Source organism: Paroedura picta, chromosome 6 (genome assembly GCF_049243985.1).
Source record: "Paroedura picta isolate Pp20150507F chromosome 6, Ppicta_v3.0, whole genome shotgun sequence".
Lineage (NCBI taxonomy): Eukaryota > Metazoa > Chordata > Lepidosauria > Squamata > Gekkonidae > Paroedura > Paroedura picta.
In genome coordinates this window covers 87,725,478-87,751,683 of record NC_135374.1, presented here as the reverse complement: position 1 = coordinate 87,751,683, position 26,206 = coordinate 87,725,478, and the positions used below count along the sequence as shown (strand labels likewise).

At 42.0% G+C, this 26,206-nt stretch overlaps 1 protein-coding gene and 1 long non-coding RNA gene across 3 annotated transcripts in view; one reads left to right on the top strand and one right to left on the bottom strand.

Annotated features, from left to right (window-relative positions):
• The window catches only part of LOC143840236 (uncharacterized), a 59,825-nt gene extending 51,237 nt beyond the window's left edge, over positions 1–8,588 (bottom strand). Inside the window, exon 1 of the long non-coding RNA XR_013232079.1 lies at positions 8,552–8,588. This is a non-coding gene — a long non-coding RNA (uncharacterized LOC143840236). The remainder of the gene's footprint in view (positions 1–8,551) is intronic.
• Positions 1–26,206, top strand: part of AFF3 (ALF transcription elongation factor 3) — a 388,206-nt gene that overhangs the window by 59,939 nt on the left and 302,061 nt on the right. Inside the window, exon 1 of one of the 2 annotated variants that reach the window (XM_077343514.1) lies at positions 8,339–8,677. The exons of the other annotated variant lie outside the window; for it this stretch is intronic. Within the exon in view, the coding sequence (XP_077199629.1) occupies positions 8,625–8,677 (53 nt within the window). The 5' untranslated portion in view covers positions 8,339–8,624. Of the gene's footprint in view, positions 1–8,338; positions 8,678–26,206 lie in introns of those variants that run through there. 2 annotated transcript variants of the gene reach the window in all.

The window sequence follows — 26,206 nt, the reverse complement described above, 5'->3', positions numbered from 1 at the left end:
GAAGGGGAGGGGGCATGGGGGCCCCCCACTGCTTACTGGCACCATCGTGGGGGTGGGAACACGCCACGATAGCCTCCGCAGCTCCGCGAAGCCGACTGAAGCATTTGGTGTCCTTACAGGGACACCATCGGTTGGGAGTTGCCCCGGCAGGGCCGCTGATGGCAGTCACAGCAACACAGGGCATGTGGAAGTATCTGCGTTCCCTTACCATGGGCCATCTGAGGCCCGGATTCAGGACAGGGCTGGGAGGTGGCCAGGATGGCGGTTACGTTGTCCACAACTGAGGATTAGCCCCAATGCCCTGCTACTGCTGGCTCAGCTTTCTTACCCCATGCATAATCAGTCAGCCAGAGCAATATAACATTAATTAAAAAAAAATGTCAGCACTAGTCAGTCATAGATATTGGCCTGTAACAGGCTGCCTATGGCATGTGATGGGTGGTCCATGAAGAGCTTTACATAGGCTTTGAAAAGCCTGAGGGACAATACTGCAGACCATTCTCCAGAATGTGCTACTGCTAACAAACCTGCTCAGGTCTTGCAAACTAAGGGCCATGGCTTCCGTTATAGCCGGCTTTTCCAACCAGGATTTTGTGAAACACCAGGGTTTCTTATGGCCCCCGGAAGGGTTTCCTGAATGGGTGGGAGTTAATTGATTTTTTAATATATTTAAAAAAAAATGTTAAACATTTGTCAAGCGATATGGCCATATATGGCCATGTTGATTCAACACCCCCCTTCCCAAAACAGCCAATGATGGGCCTGGAGGGGATAGGAAGGTGAGGGGCCCTGGGTGGGCATGTACACAGCTATGACGCTGTTTCTTGGGCCAGCAGAGACATTACACTGTCTGTCTGCCTGCCTATCAGCACTAGTCAGTCTCAAGCTGCCTAAGACATGTGGTGAGCAGCTTTACATAGGCTTTGAAAAGCTTGGAGGACCATAAAGTACCTTACAGCAGGGGTAGTCAACCTGCGGTCCTCCACTGGCAGGGGCTCGTGGGAATTGTAGTCCATGAACATCTGGAGGACTGCAGGTTGACTACCCTGCCTTAGAGAACCTGGGTTACAGAACCCAGAGGCCAAGGGGCAGCACCATACTTTGAAGCCTATCTTTGAAGCACGAGTAGAACCTCCCTGTCCCAAAAGGTGGTTCCGAAGAATAACAGGAAACCATGACTGAAGATATAGAAAGCCACTGAGAGGTTCAGGAGAATTAACTGAGTGGCATTCTTCCAGTCCATCTCCTGGCACAAATCATGCATCAGAGCAATGAAAGCCATTTCAGTCTCATAACCATACATGAAACCAACATGGTTGCATAGAGTTTATCCCTAAAGGGTTTAGCACAATCATCATCACAGGCTGCACAGCACTCCACCTGTTCTAGTAGTATGGAACCTAATAGGTCTGTAACAGGTCTACCCTGTAATGCAATGGTAACAGAGAAACATTGTTTCTTTGCTACCATCACCATCATGGAGTAAGCTTTAAAATGAGGTCTAGCTTGTGCCTTGCTGGATTTTTCCTGACTTCTGAGCCTTTCTCCACTGAAACCCAAGCCATCTGCTTTGTCTTTTCATTATCTGCAGCCCTTTAGTGGATCCAAGAGTGGACACTTAGGTGCGAGTGTGTGGATTGCACAGGTCAAATCCTCATTCCAGAGGTCAACCAGGGCAGCAGCAGGAGCACTGAACATATCAGTAGGAAAATTCCCTAATGCTGTCTGAAAACTTATAGGATCTATCAGGCTCTGGGGCTGGATAATTTTAACTTATCCTCAACCTGTGCAGAATCTGGGAGCCCTGTAAGTCTAAACCCAAGCAAGAAATCATCTGTCCATGGTCTTCAATCCCCCTACCTGTAGATTATCTTCTTCTGCCCAAATCAAAACTCCAGATCAAGTGTGTGACCTGCAGAGTTTGTGGGGCCTGTACTATTTACATAGTATTATTATGATAGAATAACAAAACTAGAGATTGTTTATGCTGTATGTCGAGCAAACTAAAATGTATTTATATTGCAAACATGTTTGGTAATCTGATTACATTTCGCAAACATCTTGCATATGTTGGCTTAATTTAAATAATTAATTCTGCTTCAACAGAGTATTGAAGTCTCTAACCACTGGAAATCCTACTCAGCTGGCTTCTGAAATTTTAGCAGGCTTTGCTTACACAGGTTTGATCTCTGAAGCAATAATGACTAGAAACTTGCTTTATTTTTAATGGAAACATAAAAACTGAAATCCATGAAGCCCATTCTTACGTATATTTACAAGTCAATTATATTGAATTATTAAATAAATTACCACTGAACTCTCACTTTCTCATAAGCTTGCTAAGATTTGCAGTAATTGAACATAAAAGAATGTACCAGAAATTAAATTGCATGTTTAACAGAGTGTGTTTGTGTATTTGCAGATGATACACTCAGAGAATGTATGCTGTGAATGTGCGTGTATAAATTTGATAAAGTCAGGCACTGAAAGTTCAGAGTTGGAAAAGGTTAAAAACTGTTTTTTGGGGGGGAGAAGAACAGATAATTCTAATAATAAATTCTAAGGGCCCAGTCATCTATTTTAAGGAAATTTCTCAAGAAGAGACCAGCCAAGTAAAATTGACCAAGAGACTGATGGGTAAAGACAGATGGATAAAGATATTAAGAAACTGATTATGAATATTTGAGTCCAATAGTACCTTCAAGACCAACAAAGATTTATTCAAGGCATGCACACTTCCTCAAATGTGCTATTGGATTCACATTTTGTTATGCTACTTTAGACCAACATGGCTACCCAGTTGAATCTATGATTATGAATGTGTTCAGGGAAATAATTGCTAGTATAAATGGAAACAAGGAATCATAGAATCATAGAGTTAGAAGGGGCCATTCAGGCCATCTAGTCCAACCCCCTGCTCTACGCAGGATCAGCCCTAAGAATCCTAAAGCATCCAAGAAAAGTGCGTATCCAACTTTTGCTTGAAGACTGCCAGTGAGGGGGAGCTCACCACCTCCTTAGGCAGCCTATTCCATTGCTGAACTACTCTGACTGTGAATTTCCCCCCCCTGATATCAAGTCTATATCGTTGTACTTGTAGTTTAAACACATTACTGCGTGTCCTCTCCTCTGCAGCCAATGGAAACAGCATCCTGCCCTCCTCCAAGTGACAACCTTTCAAATACTTAAAGAGGGCTATCATGTCCCCTCTCAACCTCCTTTTCTCCAGGCTGAACATTCCCAAGTCCCTCAACCTATCTTCATAAGGCTTGGTCCCTTGGCCCCAGAATGACTACAGGAAATATTAGAGTATGATACACTAAAATGAGCAGAAATGTAGAAGAAAGAGGTTATGCATGGGATGAACAAGAAAAAGGAGACCACAAAAACCCTCTAGAAGAAGAAGATAGCTGGTTCTTATATGCCGCTTTTCTCTACCAGAAAGAGTCTCAAAGCGGCTTACAATCTCCTTCCCTTTCCTCTCCCCACAATAGACACCCCGTGAGGTGGGTGAGTCTGAGAGAGCCCTGATATTACTGCTGGTCAGAACAGCTTTATCAGTGCTGTGGCGAGCCCAAGGTCACCCAGCTGGCTGCATGTAGGGGAGCCTGGAATCGAACCCCCCTCGCCAGATAGGAAGTCTGTACTCTTAACCACTTCATCAAACTGGCTCAAAACCAAGCAAATTGCAGGAGGAAACCATGCTAGGATCCAAAGAATGATTGAATGGGGGATAAAACAGTTTGGAAACTGGATGCTTTGGCACCAGAACTTAAGTGCCTTTTCTAGACTCTCTTCTTCTCACTATATAGTTTCCCTTTCTTCACCTTTGCACTACTACTTTACAGGGATTACCATGAAGAAAGCCTAAAAACAGCTGTACAGTTTGTATGAAAAAAAACATGTCCATTTTGCCCTCAGAATTTCAGGCAGATCTATCAATCCATCCATTCATCTTTCCACCTTCTCTTGTAGCTCAGGGCAGTTTACACAGAACATAGCAATAATCATAATTTAACAACTTCCACCAACACAGTAGTAACTATGGTCTTTGCAACCCGTAACAACAGTTCCAACAGCATTCCCATACCACAATTCTAACACCAAATGTGACAATGTTTATGGTTCCCTAGGTTGGTCGGTTGGGGTCAGTTCATGGGGACGGGTTCCTGGGGTCCCAGGAATCATGAGAATCAAGCTATAAATACATAATGATTAAGCCTTGTTCTCCAAGTTATAAATAGATAATACAGGTTAGGTTGGGTAAAGGAGTTTCAAGATTAACATTCACAGCACAGCAACCAAAAGATGATACTATTGAGATAAAAGTTTAAAAAATAATAATTTGCCTTGTTAGTGCAGGAGCTTTATGCAGTATCCCTGAGCCACCACGTTAAGGTGAAAATGTTCAAACAAATCAGAAAGATGATCTAATTCCAATGATAACAAGAGAAAGAAATTTTACATTAAAATAGAAGCACATCTTACATATTAATATAGGGTCATTTATGCTATCGTGAATAGATTAACTTCCAAAAGGTTAACTTGCTACAGCTCCTAGCCCAAGTAATTCAGAGCGAAAAAAGATGTATAAAAACAGAAGGCAAGAAATGGCCAAAGAGGCTCAGCATCTTACTGACGAGAGAGGGGATCAAATGCTAAGTGTAGGTGACTAACAATTTCCATGGGCTTAGATTTAAGAAAAACTGCTTACTATTGCACTGTTAGTCTGCTACTGTCCAGTAATAAATATATGATATAGTCCACAGGATTTCACATGCTGAAAACATCAATTGCCATGTAAAAATTGAGTTCCTAGTTCTTAAAGTAGTTAGGAGAAGCTTGAAAATGAATGTAGATGTAGCCACCAGTGCTGGACTGAACAAAATTTTCTATGGCTGTGGGTTCAGTGACATGTAGGATGCCATATTTCCTTGCCAGGCCTTCTTGACTTAGCTGGCTACCTGAAACTTTTTTTTTTTTTTTACTTCTCTCTTTCCTCTGTGACATGCAGATTTTGCCTAGAAAGTCTGAAGGTGTAATTCTAAACCTTAATTTGGGAGTGTGAACTCCCAAACCTTGCAAAGCAAGCCCCTCTTATTTTTTATTGAATCACATACTTTAATTCAACGCACAATACAGAATACTGCCAAGCAGGGAAATAGTACAACATGCCTGCCTTGCATGTAAGAATACTGACATCCTATTTTTATTTGTGTCAGTAATTGTAGTTTCGGGTTACAACCTGGAAAGTAGCCCCATGTTACCGTTCAACTTCAGGAAAACAAGACCTCTAGATATAATCCCTGAAGCAGCAGCTTTTGACAACTGTAGGAAGGCATGCTGTGACACTTGTTTCCTTAGGAATGAAGAGGCAGTACAGCAATATCAATAGAATGAGCATCTCTGTGACCAAATTCCTTAATTACATCCAGTGCAATGGCACCTGTGGCAATTAACACGCTTAAATTCAACATAGTAATTTTAATTGGCAATAGAGGAAATTAACAAGGCTAAATGTGTTTTACATGGCCATCAGAAAAGGGAGGGAAAAAAGCTGTGCTTATGATAGGGACAGAGAAGTGCAAATGAGCAGGTTATTGCCTTCTAGAACTGAATTATAGTGGGTTGAATTTGATTCCTAATTTACATCCTTTATAAGCCTTTTCTTTTGCTCTTGGTAAAGTTTACTTAATTAATTTCCCCATTTTACCTTGGTTTAATTCATGAATTTCAAATACTATTTTATCCATATAAAAGGATGTGCTCAAGGGTGCTATCCTATATCCCAATACAACACTCAAAGGACAATATGAAAGGATGCAAAGACTTACCACACTCCTTTGTGTAAGAAAGACACTTTCAGGACTGGTTTATTTTAGCACATTAACCAATACTTTGTCTTTTGCGAATTTTAAAACTTTTTAAAAACTGAAGACAGTTTGGGAATCAACATTAGCTATTACTTATATGAAGTATATTATTTACCTGTCTAAATATTAATTCAAAATATTAAGTCATACTAACCTCTAAGTCTATTGCTAACCATACGAAGCCTGTTGCACTTTAATGAGAGGAAGAAAGGGAAGCCAGGAAGACATACTGAGGTTGTGTTTGGCTTGGTTCTCAAAGGGCAGAATGAACAGACAGTTTGGGAAAACTTGTTACTCAGTTCAGACACTCAGACTGCAGTCCCAAGATCACTTTACTTTTTCTTCCTGGACAGCCTTTCTAGGTTACTTTTCCATAAGCAGAAAACGTACTGGAATCCAATACAGTCTTTATGAAACCAATCACTTATACTTACTGGCTGAGAAAGGAAGACCTTGCAGCCAACCTACTAAGATTCAAGAAGTACAGTGGAGATGTTTTACTCAGGAAAGCTTATGCTGCAAAATTTTGGTTCATCTTTCAGATGCCACAAGAATCTTGGTTGTTGATGCTGCTGATAGTTTTATTAAAAGGAATCCATACATAGTCTTACACTCTCAATCCACCTTTTTCTTTAGCCCATTTCACGTATATTAATGCAGCAGTATGGACGGCTGGACACAAAAAGCATTTGGGTAGAAAACAGATTTTAAAAGACCTGTTAGATCAGACCAGTGGTCATCTATTCCAGCATCCTGTTTTTCATACAATAGACCAGAGGGGACCAACAAATAGAGAATAAGACACCAACAACCTACTGTTTACTCCCAGCATTGGTCATTCAGAGGCAGGCTGCCTCGGTACATGTTCTCTTTAGTCATCATGGCTAGTAGCCACTGATGGATTTATCATCCATAAATCTCGATAAGACCCCTTTATAGCTATCTATGCTCATTGCTATTATTCTGTCCTCTGGTAACGTACATTCTACAATTTAATACTCACTGAGTAAATACTTCTTTTTGTCCACCCTGAATCTATTGCCTGTCAGCTTCATTAGGTGCCCTGTAAAATAATGGGATGTGTGTCAACTTGCATACCTTTCTCCTTTGTTTTGAATCTTATGTTAGCATAAGCCCTTCTGGTCTTTGAAAAACCAAGATGAATGGGAGAGACAGTAGTGTAGGAGTTATTATTGTATAGGAACACACAAGAGACTAATAAAATGTATACACTGCCATAGCCTAAGAGGGCCCTCAAGCACATGACCAGTAAAAGCTAATAGAAAAGACATATGTGCATTCGTTTTATTCATTACTGAAAGATTCCATCATGATATGTCATGAGAGTCAGGGATACTACCTAGTTAAAAGCATGTGCTATGGAAGGTGCTTGATAAATTATGTTGCATTTATGCTTGTTAAGAGGGCTGAATAGTAATGCACTGGCTCACATGACGGTGCATGGAAACATTGCATATAAATGCAAAGCGTTAATCCTTTTATTATGATCCAGTCAAGATAACGACTTTAGAGCTTCTTTCCTAACTGAGGCATGCTTAAGATGTTAAGTCTTACTGCAGCTGTCTCCCAACAGCAAATAACATCACTGAATTTAATGGGCTTGTTTTTTTGTAAATGAATGTTGAAGCAATGAATGGCAATGTACATCAAATTACATCTAAGCAAGTTAGAGAGGATGCTTATTCTTATATTTCCCTGTCCTGGGAATCAGATTTTTTTCTGAACCTTAGTGAGAAGTGTTTACAGACCAGAAATTAGCTTTCCATATTTCCCATCATGTTTCAGTTGCTTACTTGCAGTTCTTCAAGAATTTACATCTGAGGCCACACAGCCAGAGCCACCAGGACATGGCATAAAGCATGCCTTGAGGGAAGGATGGTCTAAGCAGGCATCCAAGTCTGAACCAAGGAGGTGTGGAATACTTGGCCTTGGGATGCCTTGGTCCTGATCTGAGTGGCCTCTCGAGTGCGGGCTCACAGCACCAGAGAGGCTGTTGAAAGGGCCTTGTTCCCGGGCCATTCAGACTTCCCAGGCAGGGCTTTCTTGCTGGGAAACAGTCTGGAGGCCCTTTTCGGAAAGTCTTCTGACTTCTTTCCCCCCAGAGAGGAAAATGACTTCTGTCTAAATAAAACCAGATCAGTGAGAAGACCAAGGGGTCCTTTCCCATTTGAATTCTCCCCCCCCCCCAAGCCCTGCCGCTTTACATGTAGAAATGAACTCTGGATTCCGCTCCTGTTGAAAATAAAAAGCAAGGCCACCCGCCAAGGCGCAAAGCGGGTGGCCACCAGGACCCCGGCTTCATCTCTGCGCTGAGCCGCCGCGGGCTGGCTGGCTGGCTGGCTGGCTGGAGCTGCGGCGAGGGCGCCCGGCCGGAGCCAGCCACGCGCTGGAGGGAGGGAGGGAGGGAGGGAGCGAAGGAGGGCGGGGGAAGGAGGCGAGGCAGGCGGCGGCGGCGGAGGGACGGGAGCCGCCCGTGGGCGAGCGGCGGCGGCGGCGCTTCACCGAGGAAGGACGACGGGAGCGGCGCGAGGGGCTCCGTGCGCGGCGCGCGTCTCTTCCTGCTCAGGCAAGAGCCGGAGGGAGGGACCCGCGGGCGCCCCCCTGCTCTTCCCCGCTTCTCCTCGACGCCCGCCCCCCGCGGCGCTGCGAAGATGCACCTTGGCCGTGGCGCGGTTGCAGCCGAGCGGCTCTGACACCCTCCGCCGCCGCCGCCTGCACAGACCTCGCATCATGGACAGCTTCGACTTGGCTCTCCTGCAGGAATGGGACCTGGACTCGCTTTGGTGAGAGCGGCTTCTGCCGTGCAAACTACTTGGGGTGGGGGCAGCGGGGAATGAGCGGATGAGTCGGCGGGTGGGGGGGGGGGTCCTTGCCTCCCTCCCTCCTCAGGCACTTCTGCCCCGGAGTTTTGGGGAAGGCAAGGCGCAATCTCTCCTCCCCCAGAGGCGAAATGCGTGCTTGCTCTTTCATTTAGGAGCGGGGAACCTCCCTTCATTCCCCTTTCCTAGCCCCCTTCCTCTTCCTTTCTTCCTTGCGGACCCCCCTCTCCCCTTTAGCTCCCCCCTTTGTGGCTGCCTTCCATGTCCTCGCTGTCCTTGCCTTCACCCCCAACTCCTTCACTTCAGCGCCCCATTCCCGCCCCATCCCCCCCCGCGCTACCCCCCAACCCGGCTCCACTTCTCGTCTCTTTTCCTGCCTCCCGTCCCCCCCCCCCCCCCCCGGCGTGCCCACCTTCCTATGCCTCCCGCCGCCTTTTCGCGCCGTTCCCGGGCAGCCTCCTGCGCGGTCGCCCCCTCAGTCCGTTGCCCTTGACCCTTTGTGGCCGAGCCTGACACGTCCTGGGTGGCCCCGGACTGCGCCCTGCCTCGAGTCCGGAGAAACGGCTGCCTCTCTAAGAAGCAACTGGCGGCAGTCAGAAACCATTTCGAGCAATCTCATTAAGGACTCTAGGTGGAAATCTTTGGCTCCTCACCACCATCCAAAGTGCTCGCAGTTCAAGAGCGGGTCCACTCGCTCCAGCGCCAGCTCGGCATCACGATGCTTTCCCCTCCCTTCCATTTCTTACTTTTAAGAATAATAATAATAACAACAACAGTACAATAATACGAAAGTTCGTCTGGTCTCGATATTGTGTGTATGTGTGTGTGTGTGTGAGAGAGAGACAGGCTTTGCTTGTGAATCTCAGAGACTTGTGCCACTGTTGGGTGCTTCTGTAGAAGGTGCCAGATTTCTTGGGTGGGTTTTTGTTTTTACAACGTTTACAAAGTGCCCTTAACCTTGTAGCGCTGTGTGCCTTCAAAAAGCAAAGTCTGCTTTTAAACTAATGGTAATTCGTATCTCTATTGCCTTAAGGAAGGCATTCTCTGTGGGGTTTAATTCTGGCAACATGACCCTTCAGTCACCCATTGGTTGCTGTGTGAAAGCTCGTTTCAGCCCCTCTGTTCCTCTTTCCCTTTATTCGTAAGAGCTGGTTGGTGCTGTTTCTGTTCCTCTGTTATGGGAATTTGTGTGCTTTGGGTCATGAGGCTGATTTGTCAGAACAGGTGAAATCCTTGTAGTCTGGTTTGTTACAATGGCATGCCAGCACACCATTTTTTGAAAAAAAATAGCTCATAAGATTGGGGGGAGGGAGGAGGTATAATGTGACTCCTGGCTTTCTGTCCATGAAAGGTACCAAGATCTAAGCTAGAAAAACAAGCTTTTTAGTGGGTTTTCTTTTTATGAAAGGTCTTGCTTTCCAACCTGTTCTAATGCTGGCTCTCTTAAATTATGCGGGCTGTGATCCTGCATTGTTATATACCATTTAAGCTTTGTATTTAAATAGGACTAAAGACTGCAATCTTATGTACACTTCTCTGGAAGAAAGCCCCGTTGAATTGAGTGGGACATCCAGGAATTCTACAGAGAGGCTTAAATGAGAACAGGATTGCTGTAATTGATAACAGCTAATATAGCAAACTGGTTTTATTGCCCCAGGAATTTTAATGAAGAAATGGAATATTGGTAATGTTACCAAAATAAACATTGGTCTTTTCCTGATGAGCTCCTGAATTTCAGTTATAAATACATTATTTACAGCCAACCCATATATTTTTGCTTCATTTTTTTTTGTAACTTGTGTACATTTACTCTTCTTAAAATCTGATCAATTTTCATGCAACAAAAGAAGATAGGGGCTAAATTACTTTGCTTGTTTGCAGTTATTTTCCTTACTCCAAACAAAGGGAAGCTTTAAAATGGAAGTGATCCACTCTATAGGGTATATTAATATTTAAAATAACATATTTTTGAGTAGTTGTACTCGACAGATTATATTTTGATCTTTTTAAAGTCAATCTGAGTATTGTGAGGACAGTGTAATGCAAGTAGATCTAAGATGATACTTTCATGTGACTAGCACATGCTAGTTTAAGACTGCAATTCTTAAGACACTTGGGGGGAGGTCCCATGGAACTCATTGCCTTCACTTTCGTTTACATCTTGAGATCTACAGGCCAAATTGGGTATATTCTGGAATGTCTATGACTTTTTCTTTAAAAAGGTCAAAAGGAGCTGCAGGGAAGGATGCTCAGACTGAGGGAAGGGCTTTTAACCACCACTCCCTCTCCACCCCCTTGAGTATCAATTTACCCATGAGGGGAAGCATACAGGTAACCTAGCATGTATACTTTCCCCTATAGGTCGAATAGCAAATCTCCAGGACTGAGAACACAGTATGTAGAAGAGAATTAACCATCACCTATTCCAAGCAGTCTTTCTTCAGAATCAACCTACAGCTGCATTTAGCCTATTTAAAAATTGCAGGAGATCCTTATTGTGGATCTCCAGGGGCACATCTAGTTAGGCCTCAGATATATCTATAATAAAAGGGCGTATCTTTGTATTTTGTTGATGTCTGTCAATTTTGTTGTTAAAATCACAGCATTCTTTGTACAAATAAGGGAGTAAGGAATTCAGGATTGGAAATATTTGAGACTGAGCATTTTATTTTATTCTTTACCTTGTTGTGAATCAACTCTTTATCATGAGTAAGCACAGTATGGTGTGGCCTATTTGGGCCTAAAATAAAGTCCCTTGCAATCTTAACTGGTCATTATTGATGCAAAGGTAGTTTTTTATTTTGTTGAATGGCGTTGGCTTGATTGCTGAGATTATAATCATAAATACATATATCTTTGTATATAGCTTTAACTGAAAAAAGAGATATAATAAAAATAGTCATGCCACATGCTGGGCACTAAAACATTGAGTATTGATGACATCACAGGTATACCCTCAGGTGGCTGCATCAAGAGGCAAAGGACTGCTGGCTTGCTGTGATGGCAGGAAATTCATATGTTACCACAATGTCCTTCTTACCTCTCAGCCCCTTTATTGTGAACTGCCAGATTATTGAAAGTTGCAGGATTCCTGATTCTACAATGAGCTGCCTCTGCAAAATAAACCAAATAGATGTAATTTTGGGCTGAATAGCCTTGACAGAATCCTTTTGAAAAGAGCACAGTTGCTGTTATAAAAGGGAAAATGTACACTGGCATGAAAGTCATTTTGTGGTGAAGGGCAGCACTCTGAAGTCTTAATTTTCTGTTCAGCAAGAATAAGACATCTGACTGTGCTTTGGAATATATATATTTATAATGATTTGGAGACTTAATGACAGAAGAGATGGTTTTAAGAGGATCTGATAGCTTCTACTTTTAAGTAAAGCAATCTAATTGCAACATTTTTATGAAGCTCTATTTTTAGGCGTTTAGAAAAACAATTGTGCATGCTTATTCTCAACCACAGTAAATAATAAAAAAGTATTGAGGAAATGAATGGTGGCAAGAAAATTCTCAGTATTGGTACACTCAACATGTAATGTTTAAGGCAGACTCTGTGGATTATATTTCATATAGTCCAATGCAAGTACTTGTAGGTAATGTTACTATTAGTGTAGCTAGATAATTATGGTAGAGTTCCTAATAGGTTGCTGAATTTTACATAAGAATGAACAGGGGCCCAACAAGAACCTGTGGGAGTAATCTCATTCTACTCTTCCCCCACTGTCCCCACTTTCCTGTTCAAGCCCCTATAGCCTGCCCCTTTTTCCTGCTTCCTTCTGATCTTGCCACCCACCAGTCAACCTGCTGTTATCTGCCCCATTATCTTCAGCTTTTCTTCCTTCCCTCCTCCCAGCAGATACTCCTTAGGAAAAGTCTACACAATTCTAGCCACTGGGCCCAGCCTAGTTGTGCTGTAGGGAACCCGCAAGGACTTGCCTCATTTCCCCCTATATCTCCATGATTTTTTATTTCCCTCCTTCTGGCAACTCCCGTAGATTCACCTTTCTCTGCTTCCTAATCTGTTTCCCACCAACCAACTTATTTTTTATCTGCCCCCATCTTCAACTATGTGGTGGTAGAAAGTGTTGTCAAGTTGCAGCGGCTTTGTGGCAATCCTATAACGTTTTCAAGACAAAAGTCATTTAGAGGTGGTTTACCGTTACAACGCTGGACTCTCTTGGTGGCCCCTGTCCAAGTACTAATCAAGCTCCCTGCTTAGCTTCCAAGATGCAACAAGATCAGGCTAGCCTGGCCAATCTGAATCAAAGCTATCTTCAAGTGTATTTATTTACTTCATTTATACACTGCCTTTTTACACAGTAGCGATCCTAAACAGCTTGCATCATACACTTTTGCTTCATTTTAACCTCACAACGATCTTCTGAGGTAGATCAGTTTAACAGAGTAAGACTGGCCCAAGATAATCCAAACAGAACCATGGCAAAATGGGTATTCAAACCTGGGTCTTCCTGGTCTTAGTCGTAAAGTCTAACCACTTTGGCTTTTATGAGATAGACTAGAAATAAAGCCCATTTTATACTGAAATAAAATGGGCGCTAGGCCCCCGTCCCCAGGGAAGCCTTCGCAGGGCGAAGGCTTCCCAGGGGGGGGGAGTGGGACGGGCAGAGATCAGGCCCCCGACCCCGGAGCATGACCGGGGCTTCTTGAGGCCGCTCCTGAGACCGGGAGAAGCCGGAGAGGCCCCCAGCTGAGGCCAGAGCATGGCCAGGGCTTCTCCTGGTCGCAGGAGTGGCATCACCGCGTCATAGACACGGCGAGGCTGCTCCTGCGGCCGGGAGAAGGCAGAGAGCCCCCCACCCCACTGCGGAGCCTGGCCTGGGCTTCTCCCAGCTGCAGGAGCGGCCTTGCCATGTCTATGATGCGGTGAGGCCGCTCCTGCGGCCGGGAGAAGGCAGAGAGCCCCCTACCCCACCCTGGAGCATGGCTGCGGCTTCTCCCGGCTGCTGGAGCGGCCGGGAGAAGCAGGAGGAGGAGGACCCCGGTCGGAGGACTCACCACGCAGGCTGCCAGTCCAGTCTGTGCAGTGAGTCCCCGGCCGGGCGAAGCAGCCAATGGGGAACCGTGCTTTGCGCGGCTCCCCACTGGCTGCTCGGCCCTGGATGAACACTCGGAAGGGCCAATCAGGAGCCGCTTGCGGATCCTGATTGGCCTCTCCGAGTTTTTATCCCAGACAGGGCCCGCCCTAACTCCTCCCCAAAAGCCCTTACCGTTTTATTTAATCTGCTCCGCAGGAGCGGTTTAAAGATACTGTTGAGTAGTATTAAGCTGCATGGCTTGGATGCGTCATGCAAATCACAAGTTGTCCTGTGATTGCTGCCAGGCCTGGCCCTGATGAGACCTCCCTCATCGGACAAAAGAGCCCAGGAAAGGCCCTTGTTCTTCCCACTCCCTTTTACAAACAGAAACTAAGGTTTGAAGGCTGTCAATACTGTTGTGATTGCCTAGCAACTGTATTCATTTTTTAAAGCTGCTAGCTGTGCGTCTATCATTTTGGAGGTCTTTACCCCCTCTTCAATGTATTATTTTTGATTGCAGATTTTTTTGCACGCCTTGGACTGTTTCTCTTTAGAAAGATTCAAGTGGGTAGCCGTGTTGATCTGAAGCAGCACAATAAAACAAAACCAGAGTCCAGTGTCACCTTTAAGACCAACAAAGATTTATTCAAGGCATGAGCTTTCGAGTCTGAGGAAGAGAGTGCTTGCATTTGAAAGCTCACACCTTGAATAAATCTTTGTTGGTCTTAAGGTGCTACTGGACTCTGATTTTGTTCTCTTTAGAAAATTTAGTCTTGTCTGTTCATGGCCCCTGTTTCTGTATTTAAGTATCCCCAGATTTGGCAGTGTTGAGAATTCGTTATCTTGATGAATTGATCCTGAAATTATGTTTCCAGATTCTGCATAACATAAAAAATTACACCCCCACCTGTATTTTAAAGCAGGGGTAGTCAACTTGTGGTCCTCCAGATGTTGATGGACTACAATTCCCATGAGCCCCTGCCAGCAAATGCATGGGAATTGTAGTCCATGAACATCTGGAGGACCACAGGTTGACTACCCCTGTTTTAAATAGTTCACTTGCATGCCCCTTTGAGAAGATAGGTCCTTGTAGTTCAACTGTGCCCCACGAATTTCCTATGTATATTAAAAGGTGTGGCATATGCCATTTGTTTATTGTCTCAGTTTCTCAGTTGGGTTTCAGATAGTATGTTGGCTGAAAAACCAATTTTTATTATTTGGTTGCATTTTAAGTGCACTTTATTACTGTTCTAAGTACGCTTATGTGAGACAAAAGGCACTAGAAATTGAAAGTGATAATGTTTTAGTGCTGAGTAATGGCAAGTGTGAAAGAAAGGAAATGGTGGGAAATTGATTTTGTATAATATCTAGCTAAGAGTTATGAAGTACCTCCAAACAGTATCCATTGAGGACTGGGCATGAGAAAGTTACATAAGTCTTTATTAAGCCTCACAAGTTTTGCTTATCCCTTGTTAACAGGAAATGCCCTTGGGCTAGAAAGTCAAAACAATCACATAACATCAAGACTGCAGTCCTTGGGCTTATTAAAGAATAAGTCCAGTTGAACTTGTTGGAGTTACTAAAAAAAAAAAAGTATGCATAGAATCTGGCTATATGTTTTTATTTTCTTCTGTGAGCAATCTATAGAGACAGTTAGATGCATAGAGGCTTTGGGGTGGCTAAACGGCAAATTGTGCGAGTTGCTGAACTATAACTCAGCCTGGCGGCGATCACTATTCTTTGTGGCCTCTTGAATCTAATAACAAGTATTAGTACATAGCAGTTTGAGCTACTTCTGGTGATTGCACACCCAGCTTGTGCAGAGATTCTCCCCATGTCTACAATTTTAACTTGATTAGTTCATCCTACCACGTCAGAACTCAACTGTGTTTGAGTCCAGTAGCACCTTTAAGACTAAAGACGTTTTATTCAAGGTATAAGCTTTTGTGTGAAGAAGTGTGCTTGTATACGAAAGCTTATACTTTGAATAAAATTTTGTTGGTCTTAAAGGTGCCACTGGACTCAAACTTTGTTCTGCTACTTCAGACCAACACAGCAACCCACCTGAATCTAGAACACAACTATGTCATTTCTAACTCATTCCAATGTATGTCTTAGCTCACACCTTATTCCACAGTGATGCATGGAAACACATTAATTTTTGTTAACATTTTTACTGCTGCTTTCATAGCACTTTCTATGGCATTTTGGCCCTCATAAATGCAACGCCAGCATTCACAACAAAGGCCATCCTGATGTTATTTGAAGCCGGGTTTCAGGAAGAGATAGTCTCTCAATTGAGATAGTCTCTCAATTATGGTGGAAAGGTCAGTCAAGTCACAGCTGATTTATGGCAATCCTGTAGGGTTTTCAAGGCAAGGGACATTCAGAGGTAGTCTGCCATTGCCTGGCTGTTCGTCAAGTCCTTGGTATTCAGTAAAGGTCTCCCATCCAAATACTAGCTGGAGCTGTCCCTGTTTAGCTTCTGAAATCTTATGGGATCGGGCTAACCCCCCCCCCCCACTTATGTCATAGGAAAGTATGTGTGTTTCTTTGCATCTATTGCATTCCTTTTGTCATTTGTTTATTCACGGTCATATGCCAAAAGAATACAAACATAAGTAACAGATAAAATATAATAGCAATAATAACAAACCAGGTATATAGACTAAATAAGGTTAAAAGTGAAAGAGGCACACCAGACAAAGCTGGTAACCCGAGTACAAAGGTTAGTAGTGAACAGTCAACATTAACCAATCATGGAGTGACTCTATGCTAACAACCCAGTTCTTTCTGATTCTAGCAGCTAGCCAAGCAAACCTACCTACTTTGTTAATTCACTTTTTGAATCCAATAACAATAGTTGCAGGCATTGGTTTCTCAGGCCACTGGGGTAATCTATAAGCAATGGTATATTCCTGTCCATATGCAATTATATAATTTGCACTAAAATAAGACATGCTTATTGGTCTCCCTCACTGCAGGTGCAAAGGTGATCCATGAGTGGGTCTCCGTTAACTTTTCCGCTTGGATATGCAGATGGTAGGGCACTATAACAAAGGAGGGTAAAAGAGCTTCTGTGTTCAGAATTTGCAATTAATTAATTAGGTATGGCATTAGTGTGTTCCTAATTAATAGACATTTCCTAAAGAGAAGATCCTGGATTTTATTGAGATAATTTGCCTCTTTACTTCCATCACCCTCGTCTTCATAAGACTTCTAGCCTTTTGGCCCATGGTCAAAATCAGTTGGTGTGAGCGGCCATAGTAGCACAGCTTTTTTGTGAATGCTGTTTGCCAGGGTGCAGCAAAAGAGTCCATCAGAATTAAAGTTGCAAGACCCTGCTGTCAGAAAAGCAATTTTAACCCAAATATAAAGGTAGAAATCTGGACTGGATGTTTACCAATCCTGTCTCAATCCTAACAGCTGGATTTGAAACATAGTTTGATACCTGCTTTCCATTCTCACAGAAGTCTCAAAGAGTTTGAGATTCCATAAAAAAAAATCCCAGCATAGATTTCGCAGAGCAACCTGCACCTATAAGAAAGTGCTGATGGAAGAAAAATTATAATAAGCCTTGTAAACTGCCTTAAGCCAAGATTGTATATAAATATTTACATAAATAGATAACAAGACATTTTCCCACAATTAGGGTTGTGAACTCCAGGTTTGGAAATCCCTAGAGATTTTGGGGAGGATCTCTGTGGGGGCATGATGTAATAAGAGCAGCCGTAATCTTCAGCCTGGAGATTAGTTGAAATTCTGGGAGATCACAAGATGTCATAGTCCCATTGTATATGGCACTGGTCAGACCACACCTGGAGTACTGTGTGCAGTTCTGGAGGCCTCACTTCAAGAAGGACGTAGATAAAATTGAAAGGGTACAGAGGAGAGCGATGAAGATGATCTGGGGCCAAGGGACCAAGCCCTATGAAGATAGGTTGAGGGACTTGGGAATGTTCAGCCTGGAGAAAAGGAGGTTGAGAAGGGACATGATAGCCCTCTTTAAGTATTTGAAAGGTTGTCACTTGGAGGAGGGCAGGATGCTGTTTCTGCTGGCTGCAGAGGAGAGGACACGCAGTAATGGGTTTAAACTACAAGTACAACGATATAGGCTAGATATCAGGAAAAGAATTTTCACAGTCAGAGTAGTTCAGCAGTGGAATAGGCTGCCTAAGGAGGTGGTGAGCTCCCCCTCACTGGCAGTCTTCAAGCAAAGGTTGGATACACACTTTTCTTGGATGCTTTAGGATGCTTAGGGCTGATCCTGTGTTGAGCAGGGGGTTGGACTAGATGGCCTGTATGGCCCCTTCCAACTCTATGATTCTATGATTCTATGATCTCCAGGCCCTGTCCGGAGGTTGGCAACTCAATGTGCATACTCTCCTGGTTGTGAGATAGTCCAGTTAGGTGAAGACAGTACCATGTGCCTTTCAGTTAGAAATATGATAAAGGAATAAGCCAAATGATGCTAGATTCAAATGAAAACATAGGAAAAATTGTCTGAAAATATTCTTTATTATGCTGCAATCCTTGGCATAATTACATGGGTCTATGACCACCTGAAGTCAAGGAAATAGTCAATGTATCTGTCTATTAAATTTGGATTATTGAGAAACATTATTATCTTAATTTTGATAGAAAACTCATTACAGTGCACAATAAAACGGTCATAGATTACAGAAGTTTGACTGTCTTGGAAGCTTTCCCCAGTTCCCATTAATCAGTTCTCCTGCCTGAAGAAAACTGCTTTCCCAAGCTGATGGTAATATTAAAATAGCATTTTCCCAGCCAAATACAACTGAGAAATTCTTTTACATTATAATGGGCCTTATATTTGCCAATGAGATGAAATATGTTGTTTTAATGCTCTTAATGACTCTGAAACAGGAAAAGGAATGTTGAATATGTTTCCTTGAGGGTATTAATTATTTACTTCCATCAAATATTGTTCATAGACGTTTCCATGGGACTTTCTTTTTGACTGTTTTGTGTAACAGATGAATATTTGTGTGTTCATTGTAACTGAAAGGGAAAACACAGACTGCCTTTGCAAGCCTTTGTAATTTATTTAATCGATTTCTCTTTTGCAATATGAACAGCTTCCCAAATGCTTTTGAGCCACAGTGCCAAAACATATTTTAGATACAAAAAAGTTATACAGGTGCCTAGTTATGGTGAACCCTTTTCATAGTTTGTTAAGAGAGAACTGATGCATACCCTTCATTTCCTGAAACTGAGTTTTAGAAGAGACACACAGAGCCTCAAAGAGGGTCCATTCCACACATTGGATAATACACTTTCAATGCACTTTAGAAGTAGATTCTCCTGTTTTCCATAGGAAAATCCATCAGCAAAAACACATTGAAAGTTAATTTTCGAATGTGTGAGCAGTCTTCTCCAAATCCTACTTGTCTATTCTGTGGGGCTTACTCCCAAGAAACTGATTTCAGGATTGTACAGCATTTATATTCAATATGATCATTTTTATTAGAACAAAGTTTGAGTCTAGTGGCACCTTTAAGACCAATAAAGTTTAACTATTGTTTTTAAGCAATGCTGACATAAAAGGGGGCTTTTGGCTCCTAATGATAGTAATCCAAATTGTGCTACACCCTACAGTGCTACATTTGTAGATATTTCACAGATAAAAATTGTTGGTATCTATAGTGACTTGGAATTCATTGTTATTACAAAACCCTAGAATGCTGTTGGAATGCTGTTTCTATATTTCTTGTTCACAGGTATCTGTTAACTGGATTTTGATGGAGGATGGTTTTATAAACTTATTAGATTCAAAGCCCATTCCTTGAAAGGCCCCCCTGCCCCGGGCCCCGACCAGGCAGTTTAAGGTAGCTTTGGGCTGCTAGAACTCCAGAGCAGCTCGCAGCTGGATCAGGTGGGGCGGGCAGGGGCTGGCCAGCTTGTTAGCAGGCCCAGCTCCTTAGCAGACAGGCAGCAGGCCAGGAGGCACTCGTTAGCAGGCCCAGCCTAGCAGAGGCCCTCGTTAGTAGGTCCTGCCTAGCAGGCTGAAAGGCCCTCGTTAGCAGGCCCTGCCTAGCAGGCTGAGAGGCCCTCGTTAGCAGGTCCTCCACCACGACCCATTGCCCAGGATCCTCTCCCTTTACCTGCTACTGGCTCCAGGCACTGAGGGCGCATCTGAGAGCAAAGAGGCTAGAGTCCAGGGACGGAGGGTGGGAGGTGCAGGGGCAAGGCTGGCTGCACCCTGATTGGCCCTATTCCAACTTGGACACCTGGATACGTTCTACCCCCTAGGCTGTTTCACAAATATATAGAGGAACCATGGATAAGGATATCAATTTCTTGTTTTCGTTGTTTTAATTTCTAGTTTGCTGTTAATTTTCGATGATTGGTTTTAACTGCTTTTTAATGACTGATACCTTCCAACATTTCTATTAAAACAAGGAAATACTATGGGTATGTTTTTGCATTGAATGTGTGAAGTACAAATATACTAGGTTAGGTAATGAGAATAGCAGTAAAAATCTAAAATGTGTCTATTTTATACTATTCTTTACATTCTTTCAAATATGTGCATTTGACTATAGTTGCTTCCCTAAAACATATTAACAGTGGAATCCTAAACACAGATGATGCACCCTTCTTGTCCATTGAATTTAGGTCATGCAGTCTTCAGTCTTTTACTCAGAGCAGCCACTAGTAGTTGTAAATAAATAGAAATGATAAAAATTGGCCATAAGATATTTCTTACAAATTGATAATAAAAGACAGTCTATTAATGACATGCCAATTATTCTTTAGTCCTATCACATATATTGCAACTGTCAGATAAATGCGTTTGTTTTAAGTGGTGTAGGATTGCTAGATTTCTGTTCTGGTATATATAGATAATTATTAGTCACCTTTTCCGGTAGCTGTTGAGTAAACATGAAGGTCAGTAATTGCACATAGATATTCCCCTGGATGATACAATTGGGGACATTCTTGATTTGGTTTTGTGAGGGTTTCCAATTTGCTGGACAGCTCTTAATTTAGCATTGGTAGCCAGAGACTACTGCTGTCAGAATGTATTTTATTGACACTTTGTTAGCTGTGCTTTGTGCTGACCTTTGATGAAAAACCACAGCTGCCATATCTCTTCCAGAATCCACTGAAAGAAAAGAAAGAAGGTATGCCTTTCTTTTCTGTTTGTAAGGAAGAAATAAAGCAAAAACAAGGAAAACCAGAGTGAATGGGAATTCCAAGAGATGGAAGGAATGGTTCTCCCCCCCAGATAACTTTTCACAACACCAGTAATTCTTAATTCTACCAGCAGAAACATTTCCTCAGCCTGAAGACGGTTCTGAAGATGGAATGGCAAAAAAATGTGTAACAGTTGCAAAATATTTAGCTTGAAAAATGATCTTGTAAAATAACTAGAGCAGGGTGTTAAAATGTACAGTGGAACATGAATGTTGGCCAAAATACCAATATAAATGTCAAATTGGATTTAGTTATGTGTACCTCACTACTAGGAATGATGAATTCCCTTGGCTCAGTAATTGTAAATTTCCATGTCATATATTGCAAACTTAAATGGACTCCGGGGAATGGTAGAGGACAGGAAGGCCTGGAGGATCATTGTCCATGGGGTCGCGATGGGTCGGACACGACTTCGCACATAACAACAACATGTCATATATTTTCAAAACTTTTAATTTTCTTCTGACTTGTAATGTTGGAGCATGTTTTTCTGATGTTGCTGTCTACATGCACCTTGTAATTCTCAGTATAGTAGAGAACTACTTACAAACTCAATCCCTACCATCACTCACCACAAACCAAAACATATATCCAAACATAAAAGAAGGTTAGAACCTGAATAGAGAACAACCACCATATAATATACAAGAACTGACCAGGAGAATTCCATCCTAACTTATATGTGTGGGTTTCAACCTGTCATCTAATTTTATTTCTATGAGACAAATAAAGACCATTACTAGTTTAACGCTACCCAGCAAGTCTTTTAGAGGTGAAAGTGATTTGAATTGGAGTCTGCTACATGAAAACTCAGTGTTGGATTCACTCTTGTCACACCGATTCTTTCAGATTTAAAGTCCACTAGTTGAAAGAAAGACAAACATATGCTTGGATTTGTAATTATGCGTTTCTTTTTACAAAACCAAATGAGGCATATATGCTACGAATATGAGACTTCTTTGAGAGATTAAATATATTTCATCCTCAAAACTCAATTTAAAAATTGAAAGGCCTGTCTTTTTAAAGTTAGTGAGGGATAAACATTTTATTCTAACACTCTCCACTATGTGATCATGTTACATAGGTAAGAAGACTTTGTGAATACAAGACTGCGTCGAAGTGTACTGCCCCTGTATTGATAGTCTAATAACCCAGAAGAATTCATTTTTGAGACGTCTTAGGTTTTCATGCAAGAAATTAGCAGAGGTAGTTTGCCATTTGTATCTGCAGTAACACTCACATTAGATGTGGTGGTGATGGTGGCCCAATTTATGTATTTCCATAACTTACCTCTGAAATGGGGATGGGGGGGGGAGTTTGACTTTTACAGAAACAGGAATTCATTGCCTAGGAAGCTTGGCTCTGCCTTCCCTGGGGTGCCTACTATATGCTTGTAGCATAGAAGCTGAGCTATGAGAAAAGTCTGAGGTGTAGGGGAGTACAAGAATTATAGAAGTTGTCTTACGGATGCACCTCTTCTGATGTAAAAATCAGACCCCCCCCTACTTTATATGTGAAGGGGCAAACAGCTTTGGGGTTGCTATTCTCCATGCGGGGCCTGAAGTACTCCTGAAATTGCAACTGCTCTCTAGGCCAGTGGTCCCCAACCTTTTTATCACCGGGGACCACTCAACACCGGGGACCACTCACCGTGGACCACTCAACGCCTTTTACTGAGGCCCGGTGGGGGGGGGTAGTTTACTCCTCTACTCTCAACCACTGCCCTAGCGCTCTCTGATCGCTATGATAATGTTTAAACATCCCTTCAAAATAAGATACAGACACGCCACAACAATGAAGTGTGTTTTAAAGGGCCGGGGGTGGGGGAGAAGGCATCCTCCAGGGCCCACCTCCAATTAGTCGAAGGACCACATGTGGTCCGCAGCCCACAGGTTGGGGATCGCTACTCTAGGCTACAGAGATCAGCTCCTCTGCAGAAAATGTCAGCTTCAGAAGGCGGACTCTATCACTCCATGCTGAGCTCCCTCCCCAAACCCTCCCCTTCCCAGGCTCTGCTCCCAAGTCTCCAAGAATTTTCCAACCTGAAGTTGGCAATCCTTAATAAAAACAAGAGATCTGTTGAATGCCTAGGTGAGCTTTTCTCAGCATTTTTACCATTTAGAAACCACTGAAACATTCTTCTGGCTTCAAGAAAACCCAGAAGTGGCATGATCATGCAAAATATGGTTGGAAAGCATAGTTGTATACATGCCCATGCAGAACCACCATCATTGGCCATGGGGAGGGTTGACATGACCATAACAAATTTTGAAGAAATATATTAAAAAGTTAATTAACTCCCACCCATTCAGGAAACCTTTCCAAGGTCATCAAGAAACCCCAGTGTTTCATGAAACCCTGTTTGAGAAAGGTTGGAATGCAGTATTTAAATAGGACAGATATCACACATCTTAGGAAACACTTGAAGCATGCAGTTTAAGAACAATTATAAGGAAAAATTGATAATTTAAAGATAGTGAAGTTTTCAGGGACCACAGTAGTCGAGTAATTGTTTTTCTTTCAAATTATATTTAAACGTTTAAGATAATTTAGAGCAGATTATATATCAAGGGTATTTAATCATGATAATTTACTGTACCGTATTAACACAAACAAAACATTTATTGTATCAAAAATAATCATCAAAATGCTGCCAGATCAAAAGATGTGCGAATTGTTTACATTAACGCCATCAGCAGTCAGCCCCCTTTTTGCAGGTGTCAAGTCTGATTAAAATCCAATTAGAATCCACATTTTCAATCTGCAATTAATGAATTGCTTGATTAATAGATTAATTTAAACCTATTACTTTTCTGTGCTGGTTTGAACATAGCCTGAAACAAAATATTCAAAGGACCTTTGACAGTGAGGAAGGAAATGAACTCTGAAATTGTGAATAAAACTTCACTGCTTTATGAGGCTAGAACAATATGGTGTCCTTTGGGAAATTCGTTTACGCCCACATGTTGAAGCAGGACAAACAGAAAATTAAAGAAAAGTTACATTGGCTCAGAAATCACTTTTCTACAGAACTGTTTAGAAAGCAACAAGATTCAGCCAGTTTACAGTGTCTTTAGTAAACTAATAAGAACACATAAGTTCTTGATGCTGTTTACCTTATTAATTAGATTTCTGAAACTATGTTGGCAATGTAGATTTGTTTGGAGAATGATTTCTCAGCTGTGTTTGAAATTTATTTCTTAGGCTGTTTCTGAATGATAACTCAGACTTCTTTTTAACTATCTAGCAGGAAAAAGTCAATATACCTCAAATTTAATATAATGTAATACAAACTATTGAATATCAGGTCTGTTAACCTACTTTTAAAACCACTGGATTTCCATACTAGAGGACATCAATGAGAGCTACTTCGAACATTCAGTTATGGATAAAACATTGCCGTCTTCTGCAACTGTGCTGCTCCACTGGATTTTACTGTGGTTGCCAGCCAGCACTATCAGTGCAATAACATTATGTCACGTCTAGATTTCCCCCAGAACTGATTTCATGCTGCCCTAGATACCACTGGAGACTCTGTGGCAAAACAATGGAGTTTCTGACAATTCTTAAAGTGGTGTGCCTCTGGAACAGTGGTTCTCAACTTTCCTAATACTGCGACCCTTTAATACAGTTCCTCATGGTGTGGTAATCCCTAACTATACAATTATGCAAGGGTTCTTTCACAGAAATTAAACCAAAACTGACCAATGGTGTGAAGATCCATTGTTCATGATTGTATATAAATTGTTTTTTTCCCAGGGTTTCTTAGTTTAGTTCTGACTCTTGTCCCACCATGCCGATCTCGCTGTTTTCCACTGCTCCAGACAGATGAACACTCTATCTTGATCTACCCTGTAAGGCTGTTGTTTGGATGGCCCCTCCCCAGCCAAGCTGCTTGTCCTACCGTGACCCCTGTGAAAGGGTAATTCAACCCTCAAAGGGGTCCCAACCCCCAGGCTGAGAACCAGTGCTCTAGAACTAATGTAATTCCAACACTGATTTTTAAATTTTATTTCTCTCCCTCCAGCTGATGAAGCAGTGGTGGATTGTGGGGGTTCCCATTGGAGGTCTTCTGCCATAATGGGAGATCTGGTAACCCTAGATTTTGTTTGAATTTGTTTGAAAGCTTCACTTCTTCAAAATCATGCCTTCAGTGAGGTACAATGCCATAAAGTCAATCTTCCAAAGTGGCCATTTTTCCCAGGTAAACTGATCTCTGTCACCTGGTAATGATTTATAATCCCAGGGGATCTCCAGCCATCACATGGAGGCTGGCGACCTCCGTGTAATAAGTCAGGGGTTGCTTTCCTGCTATGTTTTTAAATTGCTTATTTAAAATAATGGTCTTGATGTAAACTTTACAGAACTGAACTTTTCTCAAATAGTAATACAATAAGTGATCTGCTCAATTATCTTGAATGGTTCTTCATGAATACACTCTGCCCCCTTCCTTAAGCCAGAATCATTTTCTTAACCCTCTGTGAATATGGTGATTTACATGCTTTTCTTATGCAGTACCTGAAGATGATCTATCTTTAGCTTTCTAATCTCTTATATGTTCCTAGTTAATTTACAAGTACTTCCCATGCTAAACTGTATTGTTTGTATCCAGTTTTCAAGTTAGTAAAGAGTGGGAAATGTTTCTGTATGATATGGTTGAGACAATATATAATTAATAGTCTGATCCATGTATGTTTCCTCAGTCCAGTTGTATGCCAAGAAGTTTACTTCCATGTTTGTGTTCATATAATTGCACCCTAAGCCCTGTATAGCATTTTCTGCAGCCACAATATTTCCATAAGGTGACAGCAGTTAACCACCTATGAATTATGGGCAGCAAGAACCATTATATAAAGCTTTAACATTTAACCTCTGAGGCATATCACTTAACAGACGTTAGTGTATTATTGACCTTACTTTAAATTATATTTCATTGTGTTAAAGATCGTTTACCTTATGCTGTATGGATCTAGACATATTGTAAAAGTTTCCAATACAACCAAATTAGCATTTCAGATGAAATTATGAAAAATTATTATTTAAACCACTTCTTTGCCTATTGCAACTGTGATGGTAATAGAGATATTCTTAAATATTAATATTAAATGACTTTAAGGAGTTAGTATCCGTTAACATTTACCACCTAGAAATTTATCAGTTATGTATATGAGAATTTGGTAAATTAAAGATGTTCATCTGTAATATCTGATAAATTTTAATTCAGCAT